The 15,119-nt window shown below is 45.2% G+C and overlaps 2 protein-coding genes across 2 annotated transcripts in view; one reads left to right on the top strand and one right to left on the bottom strand.

Moving 5' to 3' along the window:
• ZFP28 (ZFP28 zinc finger protein) overlaps positions 1-15,119 on the top strand; it is a 183,404-nt gene that overhangs the window by 34,415 nt on the left and 133,870 nt on the right. The gene's annotated exons all lie outside the window — the stretch shown is intronic.
• On the bottom strand, positions 8,880-9,905 carry LOC100624276 (olfactory receptor 10C1-like). The gene has a single exon (XM_005664909.3). It carries the CDS (start codon positions 9,903-9,905, stop codon positions 8,880-8,882), a length of 1,026 nt encoding a protein of 341 aa, XP_005664966.1.

The raw sequence follows: 15,119 nt of genomic DNA, 5'->3' as shown, positions 1-15,119 counted from the left end.
ACACCTGCTTAGCAATGAATGTTTTAGTATTTTTATATTAATTGGAAATGATCTGGATAGTCGATGAATTCCCATCACTGAATTTAATTTAGCAAAATGCTTAAGTTTCAAGTTACCAAACATCTGGAGAAACTAATTTTAAGTAGACATACTTTAAAACAATCATTTTCAAAGAGTTCACCTAAAAACTTGAATCCCACCTCTATTTTATTACTTACGAAAATATTATCATACCAATTAGTTTTCTTGCCGACAAGCTTTCTAACAGAAATAGCATGAACTGACTGACTTTTAGTAAACCTAGGAACAATAAAAGTATTATACTTAATGTTGATGACCCTAAAGACATGTCTTTATCAATCAAACCAACAACTTTGGCTGGTTTTCATTTCTTAACCATGTGATCCTTTAAACATTTGGATTAATTTTTTGTTACATTTAGAACTATTTAATTTTTAAGCACTTACTTTTCTGTCAATTAAATAGAGCTTTTTTACAAATTCATATTGACAAGATCATCTGGAGTTAGAAACATACCACCTTATAATGTATATGCAGACACATATACATCCAGATAGAGATACAGACTGAGACCTCATAGAGTTTCTACTTGAGTTTTAAAAGGCTTTTTTAAAAAAGGTTTTAGAGTCTACTAATTGAGCCAAAGCTACAGTCTCAGACAATGTGAGTGGTGTTTGCATTTCAAGACCACGCTAAGTTATAACTTCAAACTTTCTCCTAGGAGTACTTCTCTCTCAAGGTCAGAATTTTGGAAATATGTTTTATCAAGCCAGCTGTATTTAGCTTTGCATGCAAAAATCAGTTTGGGTGAGTTCCTGCTGTGGCATAGTGGGTTAAGAAACTGGTGTTTCTGAAGCTGTGGTATAGGTCACAGCAGTGGCTTGGATTTGATCTCTGGCCCAAGAACTTCCATAAGATACAGCTGAAAAAGATAAAAAAAAGTTTTGGAATGTCCAAAAAATTTCATCTTGGGCAATTAATGGTTTGATAAGTACCTGCAAGTACTGGCTCCATACCAATTGTAAGAAACCAGCTGGAGTTCCCACTGGGTGGCTCCCTGCCTGGGAGCTGGGAGGCTTTAGAAGCACAATTTCCATTTTCTTTTAGTTTAATTTCATTATCAAGTGCAAACTTAAAGTTCAATTTAAATTCAGTTATAAGCCACGAAACTATAACACACTGTTGAAAGAAATCAAAGACCACACAAAAATATGGAAAGATATACCATGATCTTGGATTGGAAGAATCAATACTATCAAAATGACTATACTACCCAATGCAATCTACAGATTCAATGCAATACCTATCAAATTACCAATGACATTCTTCATAGAAATAGACTATTTTAAAATGTGTATGTAAACACACAAAAAAAAAAAACCCAATAGCCAAAGCAATCTTGAAAAAGAAAAATGGAACTGAAGGAATCAGGCTTCCTGTCTTCAGAATATAGTACAAGTCTATAGAAATCAAAACAGTATGGTATGGGCACAAAAATAGAAATATAGATCAGTGGAACAAGATAGAAAACCCAGAAATAAACCCATGCGCCTATGGTGAACTAATCTACAACAAAGGAAGCAAGAACATACAGTGGATGAAAGATAGTCTCTTTAATAACTGGCTGAGAAAACTAGAGAACAACACATAAAATAATGAAATTAGAACATCCTCTAAAACTATATACAATATTAACTCAAAATTGATTAAAGACCCAAATGTAAGGCGAGACAGTGTAAAATCCTAGAGAAAAACATAGACAGAACACTCTTTGATATAAACCACAGCAACATCTTGTTTGATCCACCTCCTAGAATAATGACCATAAAAACAAAAATAAACCAATGGGACCTAATTAAACTCAAAAGCTTCTGGACAGCAAAGGGAATCATAAAAAAAAAAGACAACACAAAGAATAGGAGAAAATCTTTGCAAATGATGCAACCGACAAGGGCTTAATCTCCAAAACATACAAACAACCCATACAACTCAAAAAAAAATTAAGCCACATTTTAAGCCTGCCAACCCAGTTCACTCCAAAATTCCTCAACAACAGCAAGAACAAAAAGAAAAAACTCAATTGAAAAATGGGCAGAAGACCTAAATAGGCCTTTTTTTCCAAAGAAAATAAACAGATGACAAAAAAAAAAAACATGAAAAGATGCTCAACATCACTAATTATTAGAGAAATGCAAATTAAAACTACAATGAGGTACCACCTCACACTGGTCAGAATGTCCATCATTAGTAAGTCTCCAAAGGCTGGAGAGGGTGTGGAGAAAAGGGAACCTTCCTCACTTTTGGTGGGAATGCACATCGGTCTGACAACTACGGAGACAGCATACAAGGTTCTCATAAAACTGAAAAGAGAAGTACCATATGACCCAGCCACCTCATTCCTGGGTGTATATGGAGAAAAGAAACCCTCTCATACAAAAATACACATGCACCCCACAGCAGCACTATTCACAAGAGCCAAGACATGGAAACAACCTAAACATCCATCAACAGAGGAATGGATTAAGAGGATGTGGTACATATACACAATGGAATACTACTCAGGTATAAAAAGAATGAAATAATGCCATTTGCAGCAACATGGATGCAACCAGAGATTCTCATACTAAGTGGATTAAGTCAGAAAGAGAAAGAAAAATATCATGTGATATCAATTACATGTGGAATCTAAAATATGGCACAAATGATCCTATCTACAAAACAGCAACAGACTCACAGACTTGTGGCTGCTAAGAGGGAGGAGGGAGGGAGTGGAATGGACAGGGAGTTTGGGGTTAGTCGATGCAAACTATTACATTTAGAATAAACAATAAAGTCCTACTGTACAACACAGAGAGCTATATCCAATCTCCTGATATAGACCATATGAGATAATATGAGAAATAGAATGTATTTATATGTATGACAGTGTCACTATGCTGTAGAGCAGAAACTGGCTCAACACTGTAAATCAACTACACTTTAATAAAAAAATTTTACGCCGGAGTTCCCGTCATGGCGAAGTGGTTAACGAATCCGACTAGGAACCATGAGGTTGCGGGTTCGGTCCCTGCCCTTGCTTAGTGGGTTAATGATCCGGCGTTGCCGTGAGCTGTGGTGTAGGTTGCAGATGCGGCTCAGATCCCGCGTTGCTGTGGCTCTGGCGTAGGCAGGTGGCTACAGCCCCGATTCAACCCCTAGCCTGGGAACCTCCATATGCCACGGGAGCAGCCCAAGAAATAGCAAAAAGACAAAAAAAAAATTTATGCCACATTTTAAAAGTCAGCCAACCCAGTTCACTATAAAATGCCCTCCTGCCTAATAACTTCCCTCCAGGTCCTTTGTCTAGAAATGTCTTTCTAGATCATATGCCTACGAAGTATACCAGCATCCTCTCACCACTCCATGTCTTAAGGTAACTGCGCAACTCAAAGTCATGGGCCATCACTTAACACAAGGAGATCTGAGTATCAGGAAAGACTCATCAAAGCTCATGAAGGGTGGTGTGATGCTGGAGGAGCCCCAGGTGCCGGGCTTAGTACCGAGCACTGGGCCCAAGTAGTGTGCAGGGGACCTCAGGTGGGCTTTTCTGATATCCTGCTAACTACACCAAGCAATGTTAACGAAAACAATCAATAAACAATCTACAGAAAGAATAGGAAAGAGTTATTTGAGCCAAACTGAGGACCAGCCCAGAAGCCATCTTCTTAAGATGACTGAGAAGCTGCTCCAGACAAGGCAGGGTTTTCAGCCCAGTTTTCTATCTTGTCAGAACAAACAACATTAAACATCTCAAGGTTACATTATTTCAACACTGAAAAACAAAACAAAAAACCAGACCAGCACATACAGAGAGATTCGATATGACCTTCACACCTGGAGGGAGGCTTAATCATGAAAAGAGGACCAAAACTGGATTCCCAGGAAGAGGGGCCTTTAATCTTAAAAATATTTTAACCATGGACTTTAATCCTGGTCAAGGTGCCTTTTCCTTAAATAGAGCAGCTGTACAATGTATGTTTGCTAGGCCACATACAGGAATTTTAGTTGGCATAAAATTCAAGTTTACTCATGTAGAAGCCAGAATGACTTCTCTGTATCTCAATTTCCGAGATTTACTTTGATCAACCGCCACCACAGGGCCTCACATCCTAGGGGATATCCACCCGGGATTCCCACACCCCTCTTTCAGGATCACCCTGAGACCTTTGGGCCCCAACTTGCTCGCGGACGGCCCCCACCTCCGGTATTTCCTGACTTCTCACCACTCACAGGTGTTTCCTTGGTCTGTTGGCCGCACCCCTCAAGCCTACAAGCCCCATGCTTGCCCAGCTCCAAGATCGAAGAAAGAACGCAGACACATCAATGCTTTCATGGATTGGGGGGCTTACACGTCTAAAGCAGGGTCCTGGAGGGACACCCCACCTTGCGCAGCAGCCGGCAGGCAGACAGGCCAGGAGAACATGGCGGCAGGCTTCATTCTCGTGGGGCAGGGGCGAGTGCCAATTATAGGGGAATTGACCTCAGGTTGGCTCATTGGTTACCAGGGAAACCAGCAGTGACCCTTGCCCCTCTCGCCCCTTTGTTGAGAACAATCACCTGCTGGGGCCTTGGCACGTGAGTAGGGCGTGTGTGAAGAGGTGGTCGTGTGTGAAGAGGTGGTCCGGCAGGGGATGTGCAGGCAGCAAGAGAGCTGCCACCTTGAGTGGCCTGACCACACAGTACGCCTTCTAGGGTTCTGTGCTGAGTGGCCCACGGATGGCAAGACCACCAAATGGGGTGAACATTGGTGATTGTGCAGGTGTGGAGGAGAAGTAAAGAGCTGTGTGTGGAGGCATTAAGTTAAAAGTACTTGATACACAGTCCCTCAACGTGATTCAACGACAATTTACCCCTTCACCTATGAGTTGTCTGAGCTTCTGTTGTGAGCAGACAGCATCTGGTCCCATGTCATTTGTGTGCTGGAACCTGCTCCTCCCCAATCACAAGACCTGTTAAACATTCAAGAATGTTGCAAATAAATTGTTAAGCTGTCAGGAGCTTGACATCAGCTGTGGTGAGATTATTTACTCCAGGAAAATGGCAAATGTTACTTTTTTTTTTTTTTCAGAGACCTGGTTTACCAGCACGGCATTCAAGAGGGTCAACAAGCCAATGTAATATCTACCTTCACTCAGCTTTCATTCTAGTGTGGTGGACGAATCTTAAATAAATAATTACACAATAATTGAAAGTGGGCAATGCAGGAGCTCCCTGGCGGCTCAGTGGGTTAAGGATCCCGTGTTGTCACTGCCACCATACAGATTCAATCCCTGGTCCCCTGAACTTCTGTATGCTGAGAGCGCAGACAAAAAAAAATTGCAATGCGTATTTTGGAGAAATCAGAGTGTTGAATTCAGAAGGAAAAATGACCAAGGTTGGCCAGCAGCCAGCAGAGCGTGATAAGGAAGTGATCTCTGAGCTGTGATCTGAAGGCTGAGTATATGTTAACCCTTGAAATCAGGGTGTGTGGGTTTCTTGGTTTTTGGGTGGGTTTTTTGTTTTTTGGGGTTTTTTTTGCTTTTTTTTAGGGCCACACCCATGGCATATGGAAGTTCCCAGGCTAGGGGTTGAACCAGAGCTACAGCTGCCAGTCTACACCACAGCTCACAGCAACGCCAATCCCCAACCCAATGAGCAAGGCTAAGGACTGAACCCACATCCTCATAGACACTAGTCAGATTTGTTTGCGCTGCACAACAGCGGGAACTCCCAGGGTGTGTTTTATTGATGAGCCATCGTGGTTTGATTGGCAGTGTCTTTTTCTTTCCTACTGGAACATAACAGAGTATCTTCCAATTAGTGGGATGAATTAATTAGATTATAATCAATTATAATTAATTTGATTAATTAGAATTAGTTAGAATATAATTAATTATATTAATGGATTAATTTGATTTCCTAGCATGTATTAACCTGATTCAGAAAGGGGTGTCTGAATGGATTTGTGGAGCCCAAAGATCCCAGGAAAATGCTGCAGAAATGCTCATGCAGAGGAAGGTAAAAAACCACCAAGGCTCAGGGATCCCAGCCCTGGACCCCAGCTTACATCAGAGAAGCTCTGTTTTTTGTGTTTTGTTGTTCAGCTTCATATTTGTTCAAAAAAATACACACTGAACACCTAGAGTGTGCCAGACACTATCTGTATCACATGCATAGGATACAGCATTGAAGAAGAGAGCCCGGCTCTCATGGGGATTCAATGTGCAGGACAAGGGTGGGGGACTCAGGGCAGAACAAGGAGACTGAAAAATCGAGGTAATTTCAGAAGGATGATAAATGCAATGGTGATAATACAACAGGATGAGGGGATCAAGAATCACCTAGAGGGGTTCCTCTTTGTATGGGAGGGTCACGGAAGGTCCTTCCGATGAGGCGACTTGGAGCTGATAGGGAGCTGGCCACTCGGGAATCTGCAGTTACACCAAGTGCCCTGGGCGTTTTCTCTTTCAGAGAGTATATCTCAGGTAATTATGGGCATGACATTTGCCCATCATCTTTGCCATATTCTGTTGGCTGAAGTTAAATCCAGCTTCCTCCCACACTCAAGGAGAAGGGAATACACCAGAATGTGACTCAGTGGTAAGTGCCTGCCACACCCCAGTAACCACCAAAGACTGTTCAACTCTCAAGGATATGCCGGAAGCACTGCAACCCTCTCCTAAAAAGTCTCAATGAAGTGTCTCAACCAAATAAGACTTTTTTAAAGTCTTAGAAAAATGCAATCCAATCTCTATATAGAACCCTCCCCTTTAAAATAGGACAACCCTGGAGTTCCCGTCGTGGCACAGAGGAAACAAATCCGACTAGGAACCATGAGGTTGTGGGTTCAATCACTGGCCTCGCTCAGTGGGTTAAGGATCCGGTGTTGCTGTGAGCTGTGGTGGAGGTGGAGGTCACAGGGGCTGTGGTGTAGGCAGGCAGGTGTAGCTCCTATTTGACCCCTAGCCTGGGAAACTTCATATGCTGCAGGTGCAGCCCTAAAAACAAAATACATACATAAAATATAAATTAAAAATCATTGCAATAAAAAAATAAAAATATAAAAGGAGAACCCCAAGTGGCTCTGGAGTAAAAACACTGAATCCTTTTTCAACACTCTGATCTTTGGGTAAATTGGCTAAGCCATCTGAACTTACCTTCCACACCTACAAAATGAAGAGAATTTTGTAAAAAATGATATGTTGTATATGGAGAAAAGGGAAGAATTGGAAGAATGATGATAGGGCTAAATTTAAAAGTGGTGGCTCATCAAGATATCAGATGTGAAGGAATGATTAAAAATTAGTAAATGTCGGAGTTCCTGTCAAGGCACAGCAGAAACGAATCTGACTAGGAATCATGAGGTTGTGGATTCCATTCCTGGCCTTGCTCAGTGGGTTAAAGATCTGGTATTGCCATGAGCTCTGGTGTAGGTCAAAGATGCGGCTTGGATCTGGCGTGGCTGTGGCTGTGGCGCAGGCCAGCAGCTGTGGTTCCAATTAGACCCCTAGCCTGGGGACCTCCATATGCTGCGGGTGCAGCCCTAAAAAAGACAAAATACAAAAAAATTACTAAATATTCCTCTCTCCTTTTTTTCCTAGAGTTTAATCTGGACCCATGGCAATCCAGCTGGAGACCTCCTTTGCAGGTCAGTGTGGTCATGTGACTAAGCAGTGGCCAATGGGATGACATAACATCCATGTGATGTGTACAACTTCCAGGTCACATCTTAAAAGCATCCTGCTTTCCCTCTTCTTCCTTCCTGCAGCTAGATTGTGAATGAGATGCTAGTGAGCCATTGCCTACCATGTGGATAAGGAGACTGTAGTGGATGGCAGAGCAGTGAGATAGGAGGAATGTTGTCTCAGGATGACTTTCTGGCATAGAGACACCCACGTAGAAGGAAAGAGAAAAAAACCTTCTGTATTATTTAAGCCACTGTGTTTGGTCTCAGTTTATGCAGCTGAACCCAAAACTCAACCAATACAGTGCTATCAGGTAAACATTACAGAAAGAAAAAAAGGACCTCTGACATTCTCTTTCAAGGAACCACATCAAGACCATATTTCTGCAAGTATAATATGGACAATTTTCTTTCTGGAACAGCTGCTTCTTCTGATGAAGTCACTGATTTGCATAAGGACAAATATTAGATGGAAAATGTGTACCACTAAACATCAGAATCACAACGAGCAGGCCAAAGTGTGGTCACTTGTGGGAGGCCTGTGGACGCAGATGAGCTGAGCGGAGAGCCCCTGGTGGACTCAGTCTCCTGGAGTGGGCTTTTCAATGGAATAACCACCCCCCCACTATGTTTGCCCTTTGGTATCCACAGGGGATTGGTTCCAGGACCTGCTAGTACACCAAAATGTAAGGATGCTCCAGGGGGACAAAAGACAAGGTTCTACTTATAGCACCGGAAACTATATCCAGTTTCTCGGGTTAGACCATAATAGAAAATAATACTAAAAATGAATGTATATCTGTATGGCTGGGTCACTTTGCTGTTCAGCAGAAACTGACACAACACTGTAAATCAGTTATTCTTTAATAAAAAAAAATCTCAGGCTGCTCAAGCTCCACAGCCCTCCCTCCACACCAGCGTTCAACCAACCAGGGGCTGTAACCATACTCCACACTCCACAGTTAGTTGAACCCGAGAATGCAACCACACAGATACTGAGGTCCAGCTTTGCTCCCTGGCGTCCTCTCTTCCCCTGCGTACAAACAGTTCCATTTGCTTCAACTAAAAGCACTTTGAAAGTAGCTCCATTTTATCCAGAGGTATGCTGGAGCCTCCTGCACCAAACATCATCCAACTTTGTGGCCAAATTTGGGGGTTACTGTGTGTGGTCCTCATGGTGTCTGGAGATGGGAACACTCCTGCCAGGACCACAAGGAAAACCCTGTGAGGCTGGATTTCTGGGTCCCTTCCACACCCTAAGATGGCCCTGAAGACAGAGCTTCCGCAGGGATCCCTTCATGTCCTTGTTCCTCAGGCTGTAGATCAGCGGATTCAGGGTGGGGGTGAGGATGGAGTAGAAGATGGCAGCCAGGCGGCCTTGCCGCGGAGAGTAGCGTGCAGGGGTCTGCATGTAGGCAGAGCTGCCGGTGCCGTAAAACAGGAGAACCGTGGCCAGGTGGGAGGAACACGTGGAGAAGGCCTTCCAGCGGCCAGCCACTGAGCGGATCTGAATCACGGTGGCCAAGATACGGACGTAGGACAGGACGGTGAGGCCAAAGCAGCTTATGATGACACAGCCACTAGCTGCAAGTCCCGCAGCCGCGTGGGCACGAGCGCCTGCACAGGCGAGGCGCATGAGGGGGAGGATGTCACAGAAGAAGTGGTCAATCACGTTGGGGCCACAGAAGGGCAGGGAGAAGGTGTTGGCCGTGTGGAAGGCAGAGTAGAGGAGCCCACTGCCCCAGGCCACCACCACCAGGGACACACAGGTCCGGGGGCTCATGGCTGCCCTGTACACCAGGGGCCGGTAGATGGCCAGACAACGGTCATAAGCCATGCAGGTGATGAGAAAACACTCTGTGGACCCAAGGCAGATAAAGGCGAAGAGCTGGGATGCACATGCAGGGAGGGAAATCTGCCCAGAGCCCAGCAGGGTGGCCACCAGGGCCCGGGGCAGGGTGGTGGACACGGAGCAGATATCCACCAGGGAGAGGTGTTTGAGGAAGAAGTACATGGGTGTGTGCAGGCGGGCGTCCAGGCTCACAGCGGCCACAATGGAGATGTTCCCCAGAATCGCAGCCAGGTACACCAGAAGGAAGGCGGCAGTGCTGAGCAGCTGTATTTCAGGGATCTCTGCGAATCCCCGGAGGACAAAGACAGGTACAGCCGTGAGATTGGTCATGTTTGGTCTTTGAAAAAGCGCCTGAACAGCAGAGGGTGCTGGAGGAGCGGGGCATGAGAATAATGCAACAACAGACCTAGGAGGAAAGATGAGGAAGTCTGGCAGCAATGCTCAAACAACTCTCCACTAAACACCTGAGCATGACCAGTCTTCCCTGGAGATCTCACACTCAGACACCACCAGACGCCAGGCAGAGACATCATGCGTGACCCTGGCTGAGGGACACAATAGGGAAGGGTGGGGACTGTGGAGGCAAGGATTCTAGTCAAAGGAGGGAGCTGCTCCAAGCTCTTGCCCACTGTCTTTGGTCAACCAAGATGCCAGACTCGCTGCTATTTTTCAAGAGAAGCCAGAATTCCAAGGGTTTTTTTTTTTTTTAATATGAAACATTTGCCTCTTATATACTGGCAGTTCATTCAAATTTAAAACCCTGTGTCTATCAAGTGAGGGCACGAGTTTAAGACTTTTGGTCCTACCATGTGGGTTACTATGTATCCTCTTAGTTATGTGCAGCCCGAGGTCTGCAAATGACCTATCTCCATCACTAGACTGTGACCAGCCCGCCCACACACATCTGAGGGTAGGACCACTTCTTATTCATCTTTTTATTTCCCAGCATCCAGCACAGGAGGTGGTACCCAGCAAGGAAGTCATGTTTAAGAATGTTTTTGTGGAGTTCCCGTCGTGGCGCAGTGGTTAACGAATCCGACTAGGAACCATGAGGTTGCGGGTTCGGTCCCTGCCCTTGTTCAGTGGGTTAATGATCCGGCGTTGCCGTGAGCTGTGGTGTAGGTTGCAGACACGGCTCGGATCCCACGTTGCTGTGGCTCTGGCGTAGGCCGGTGGCTACAGCCCCGATTCAACCCCTAGCCTGGGAACCTCCATATGCCGCGGGAGCGGCCCAAGAAATAGCGACAACAAAAGACAAAAAATAGAATGTTTTTGTTCTATAATAACCTATATGGGAAAGGGAAGACTAGATATATGTATATGCATAACTGATTCACTTTGCTGTAACCCTGAAGCTAATACAACACTGTAAGTCAGCTATACCACAATAACACTTTTAAAACTTTTTTTTTAAATAATGTTTTTCCTGCTGTACAGCACTGGGAACTATATCTAGTCACTTGGGATGGAGCATGATGGAGGATAATGTAAGAAAAAGAATGTATGTATGTATGTGTGACTGGGTCACTTTGCTGTATAGCAGAAATTTGACAGAACACTGCAAAGCATCTATAATGGAAAAATAAAAATCATTTTAAAAAGAATAAATTAGGGAGTTCCTATCATGGCTCAGCGGAAACAAATCTGACTAGCATCCATGAGGATGCAGGTTCCATCCCTGGCATCACTCAGTGGGTTAAGGTTCCGGCATTGCTGTGAGCTGTGGTGCAGGTTGCAGACGCAGCTTGGATCCCACGTTGCTGTAGCTCTGGTGTAGGCCAGCAGCTACAGCTCCAATTCGACCCCTAGCCTGGGAACCTCCATATGCTGTGGGTGCAGCCCTAAAAAAAGGACAAATGACAAAAATAAATAAATAAGTAAATAAGAATAAATTAAAACTGAAACCGTGGGAAAAAATAAAAAATAATGTTTTGTAAGAAGCCAGTCTGGGTTTGGATTCTGTGTGACCTTAGACAAATACCTTAATGTCTCTAAGCCTCAGTTTCCCCCTCTGTAGAATGGGATACTATAGTATCAGGAAGGTCACACAATGTGATGGAAGAAGGTACTTACAATAACACCTGGGATAAGCAATGAGGTTCTACTGTACAGCACAGGGAACTGTATCAGTCTCCTGGGATAGACCATGGTGGAAGATAATATGAGAAAGGGAATGTGTGTATATATATGCATGACTGGGTCACTTTGCTGTTCAGAAGACATTGGCACAACAGTGTACATCAACTACATTTTAATTTAAAAAGAAAAAAAACACCTGGAATATGGTGAACTTCCAAGAAAAGTTGACCATTATTCTATTCAGGGTTTTCTGTAAATGTTTGTTCCTTCATGGTCCCTGAGCTTCTGGTAGTAAAATAGGCTGAAAATATATTTTTATTCTTGTTTTTTCCCCTTTCTTACTTTTTAGGGCCACACCCTAAAAAGTAGACGAGGAGTCGAATCAGAGCTGCAGCTGCCAGCCTATGCCACAGCCACAACACCGTGGTATCTGAGCTGGGTCTGCAACCTACACCACAGGTCACAGCAATGCAAGATCCTTAACCCACCAAGCAAGGCCAGGGATCAAACCTGCGTCCTCATGGATACTTGTCGGGTTCTTTACGACTGCGCCACAATAGGAATTCCCTAGTTTTATATTTCTTAATAGAAAGTGTTACTACCCTTTTCTTTTCTCTCCCTCCGTCAGCCCCCTGCCATTTTTCACTTCCGCTGCGATGGAGCGGCAGCTCCTGGCAGCTGGATGCTGGCCTGAAACTCCTGGCTGAATCTTGGTGGTCTCCTATGGGACATAAGCAACCTCACTTCAGCAGTAGCATAACACACCCCCTTCAAAGATGCCTACATCCTAACCCCTGAAACCTGTGAATATTTGACCTTCCAGAGCAAAAATGAATTTGCAGGAGTTCACATTGTGGCTCAGTGCTTAACAAATCCGACTAGGATCCATGCAGTTTCGGGTTCTATCCCTAGCCTCACTCAGTAGGTTAAAGATCCAGCATTGCTGTGAGCTGTGGTGTTGGTCACAGTTGCGGCTTGGATCCCACATTGCTGTGGTGGTGGAGGCCGACAGCGGTAGCTGATTCTGTCCCTAGCCTGGGAACCTCCATATGCCACAGGTGCGGCCCTAAAAAGCAAAAAAAAAAAAAAAAAAAAAAAAAAAAGACTTTGCAAATGTGATGAGGTTGAGGGCTTTCAAGATGGGGGTGGATTATCCTGGGTCACCTGAGTTGTTTCAGGTTGAATCGTGTTTCTCCCCAAAAGACAGGCTGCAGTCCTACCCCCAGTACCTCCGAATGTAACCTATTTGGAAATCGGGTTGTTGCAGAGGTAATTAGGTAGGACGAGGCGGCACCAGAGCAGGAGGACCCCCATCCAGTACGGCTGGGGCCACGTGCCAACGAAGGCAGAGCCTGAAGTGATGCAGCTGCAAGCCAAGGAACGCCAGAGGCTGCCGCAAAACTACCTGGAGCAAGGAGAAGCAAGCGAGATTTCTCCTGCCCACCCCTTGCTCTTGGTCATCTGGCCTCCAGAGCTGTGACAGAATGCATTTGTTATTTTTAAGCCACTCGGTGGGTGCACTGTGTTACGGCAGCCCTCGCAGAGTAAGAGACTGCTGAAACCCATTACATGGGAAAGGAAGCCAAGAGTCGGAGGAAAGTGAGACAGAAGCGGGGCGCGGGGGGGGGGGGGTGTCACCAGAGGCCACATGCCAAGGAATGCAGGAGAGGCAAAGCCACGGATTCTCCCCCCGGGACCCCCCAGGAAAGAGGGCAGCCCTGCCCCCAACGTGATTTCAGCCCTGGGAGACCCCCTCTGGACTTTGGGTTTCTAAGAGCACAGGAGGAGAAGTGTGCGCTGTTGAAGGGTCTGCATGGGAGGTGATGTGTTACGGGGTGAAGTAGCTTTCCTCCCACTCGGTCCCCCTCCTCTTCTGAGCAGATTCTCCCTCGACGTCAGGAAGAAGTGGAGCCTTCCCGCATCAGAGGAAAACTTATAACAGCAGCCTGGTCACACGGCTAATGCCCTTCCTCCCCTTCGCCCTTCCCACAGGTCCCCGGGGAAACACACGGGCCGGTGTTTCCGTCAGCACCCTGCAGGTGCCAGTGCCAGAGGGTTTTCAAGGCTAAATGGATGAACACTCCTTGCTAACTGCAATTTATTATTTTTTTTCATTTTTAAAATTATAGTTGGTTTACAATGTTGTGCCAATTCATGCTGTACAGCAAAGTGACCCAGTCCTATATACATACACACATATATACATATGTATGTATATACATATTCTTTTTATCATACTATCCTCCTTCATGGTCTACCCCCAAGAGATTGGCTGTAGCTCCCTGAGCTGTATAGCAGGACCTCATTGCTCATCCATTCTAAATGGAATAGTCTGCTGTGATTTACCATATTGTGTGTCTGCAGAGAAAACATCACACTTGGCAGCGTTTCAGACAGTTCGCTCAGGGACAAGCTGAAATATGCACGAACATCCCACGAAGAGCTAATTAAAGACATGTGACAACATCCGTTACCACGATAGAGATTTACAGTGTTCCGACAGAATACAGCTGGCAGATTTTGCCCTGCTCCAAAATTGAATTCCTTACACCTTGACCAATTCATCTGGTCTTCACTAGACACGCATTTCTCATCTCACTCGTATGTTTTCCCAAACTCAGTTTTTAAAAAATGTGGCACTTGTGTATGCTGTCATTTGGGAAGGAAGTGAGACTGTGCATCACACTGCCTGGTAGCAACATATGAGTTATGCAACCATCAGCCGTCCTGGTTGTCATTATCATTCTTCCAGCTTTCTCAGTTGCAAACCCAAGAACGTGCAAAGACACATCCGAACTTCCATGGAGCCCTCGGGGGCCACCGAGGCATGGGGGCTTGTCTGGAAGGCATCTGACCCCTTTCCTTCAGGCGGAGCCAGGTCCGTGCTTATCTCTTAAGTTGTTATTGGTTCATCAGCTCAGGTTTCATTTGCTGGCAGGATCCCTCCATGAAAAAACCCAGTTTGAAAGTCGCCAGCGTTGCTACTCACAGCCAAGAGGGAGCAGTGTCACGGTTTACAGCCCAGACTCGGAGAAAGGCTGCTTGGGTTCAATCCCAGCCCTGCCCCTTCCTGGCTGTGGGACCTTAGGCAGGTTACTGAACCTCTCTACGCTCTGGTTTCCTTGTCTGAAACATGGAGGAGAACCATGCCTCCACCATGGGATTGGAATGAGGACTGAGTGAAGTTAGAACATGTGTAGCTGTTAGAACAATGCCTGATTCTAACAAAAACTGTGTGTCTTCATTGGCTTCTCCAAATGGAGGGGTCTATGCTTATCAGAGCCATGTGGTATTACTTCTTCATGGAGATAAATAACAGTGCCACAAACAACATACTCTGAAGGGGTGGAGAGGGGCAGAGACCCTGGATTTGAGCCATCGGCCAATGGGAGAAACAGTCTTGCCTAAGGAGTGGCACAGAAGCATCACTTCTGGGGTAGGATGAGATTCTGAGAACTGCCTCTC

This window comes from Sus scrofa, chromosome 6 (genome assembly GCF_054392235.1).
Source record: "Sus scrofa isolate SSC_HxYL_T2T_F1_AM1 chromosome 6, Sscrofa_HxYL_maternal_Yorkshire_Landrace_v2.0, whole genome shotgun sequence".
NCBI lineage: Eukaryota > Metazoa > Chordata > Mammalia > Artiodactyla > Suidae > Sus > Sus scrofa.
This window is presented reverse-complemented; position numbering and strand designations above follow the sequence as displayed.

Bases quoted from the DNA above. Each gene is read 5' to 3' on its own strand.
- LOC100624276 (XM_005664909.3), bottom strand. From the start codon at position 9,905: ATGACCAATCTCACGGCTGTACCTGTCTTTGTCCTCCGGGGATTCGCA.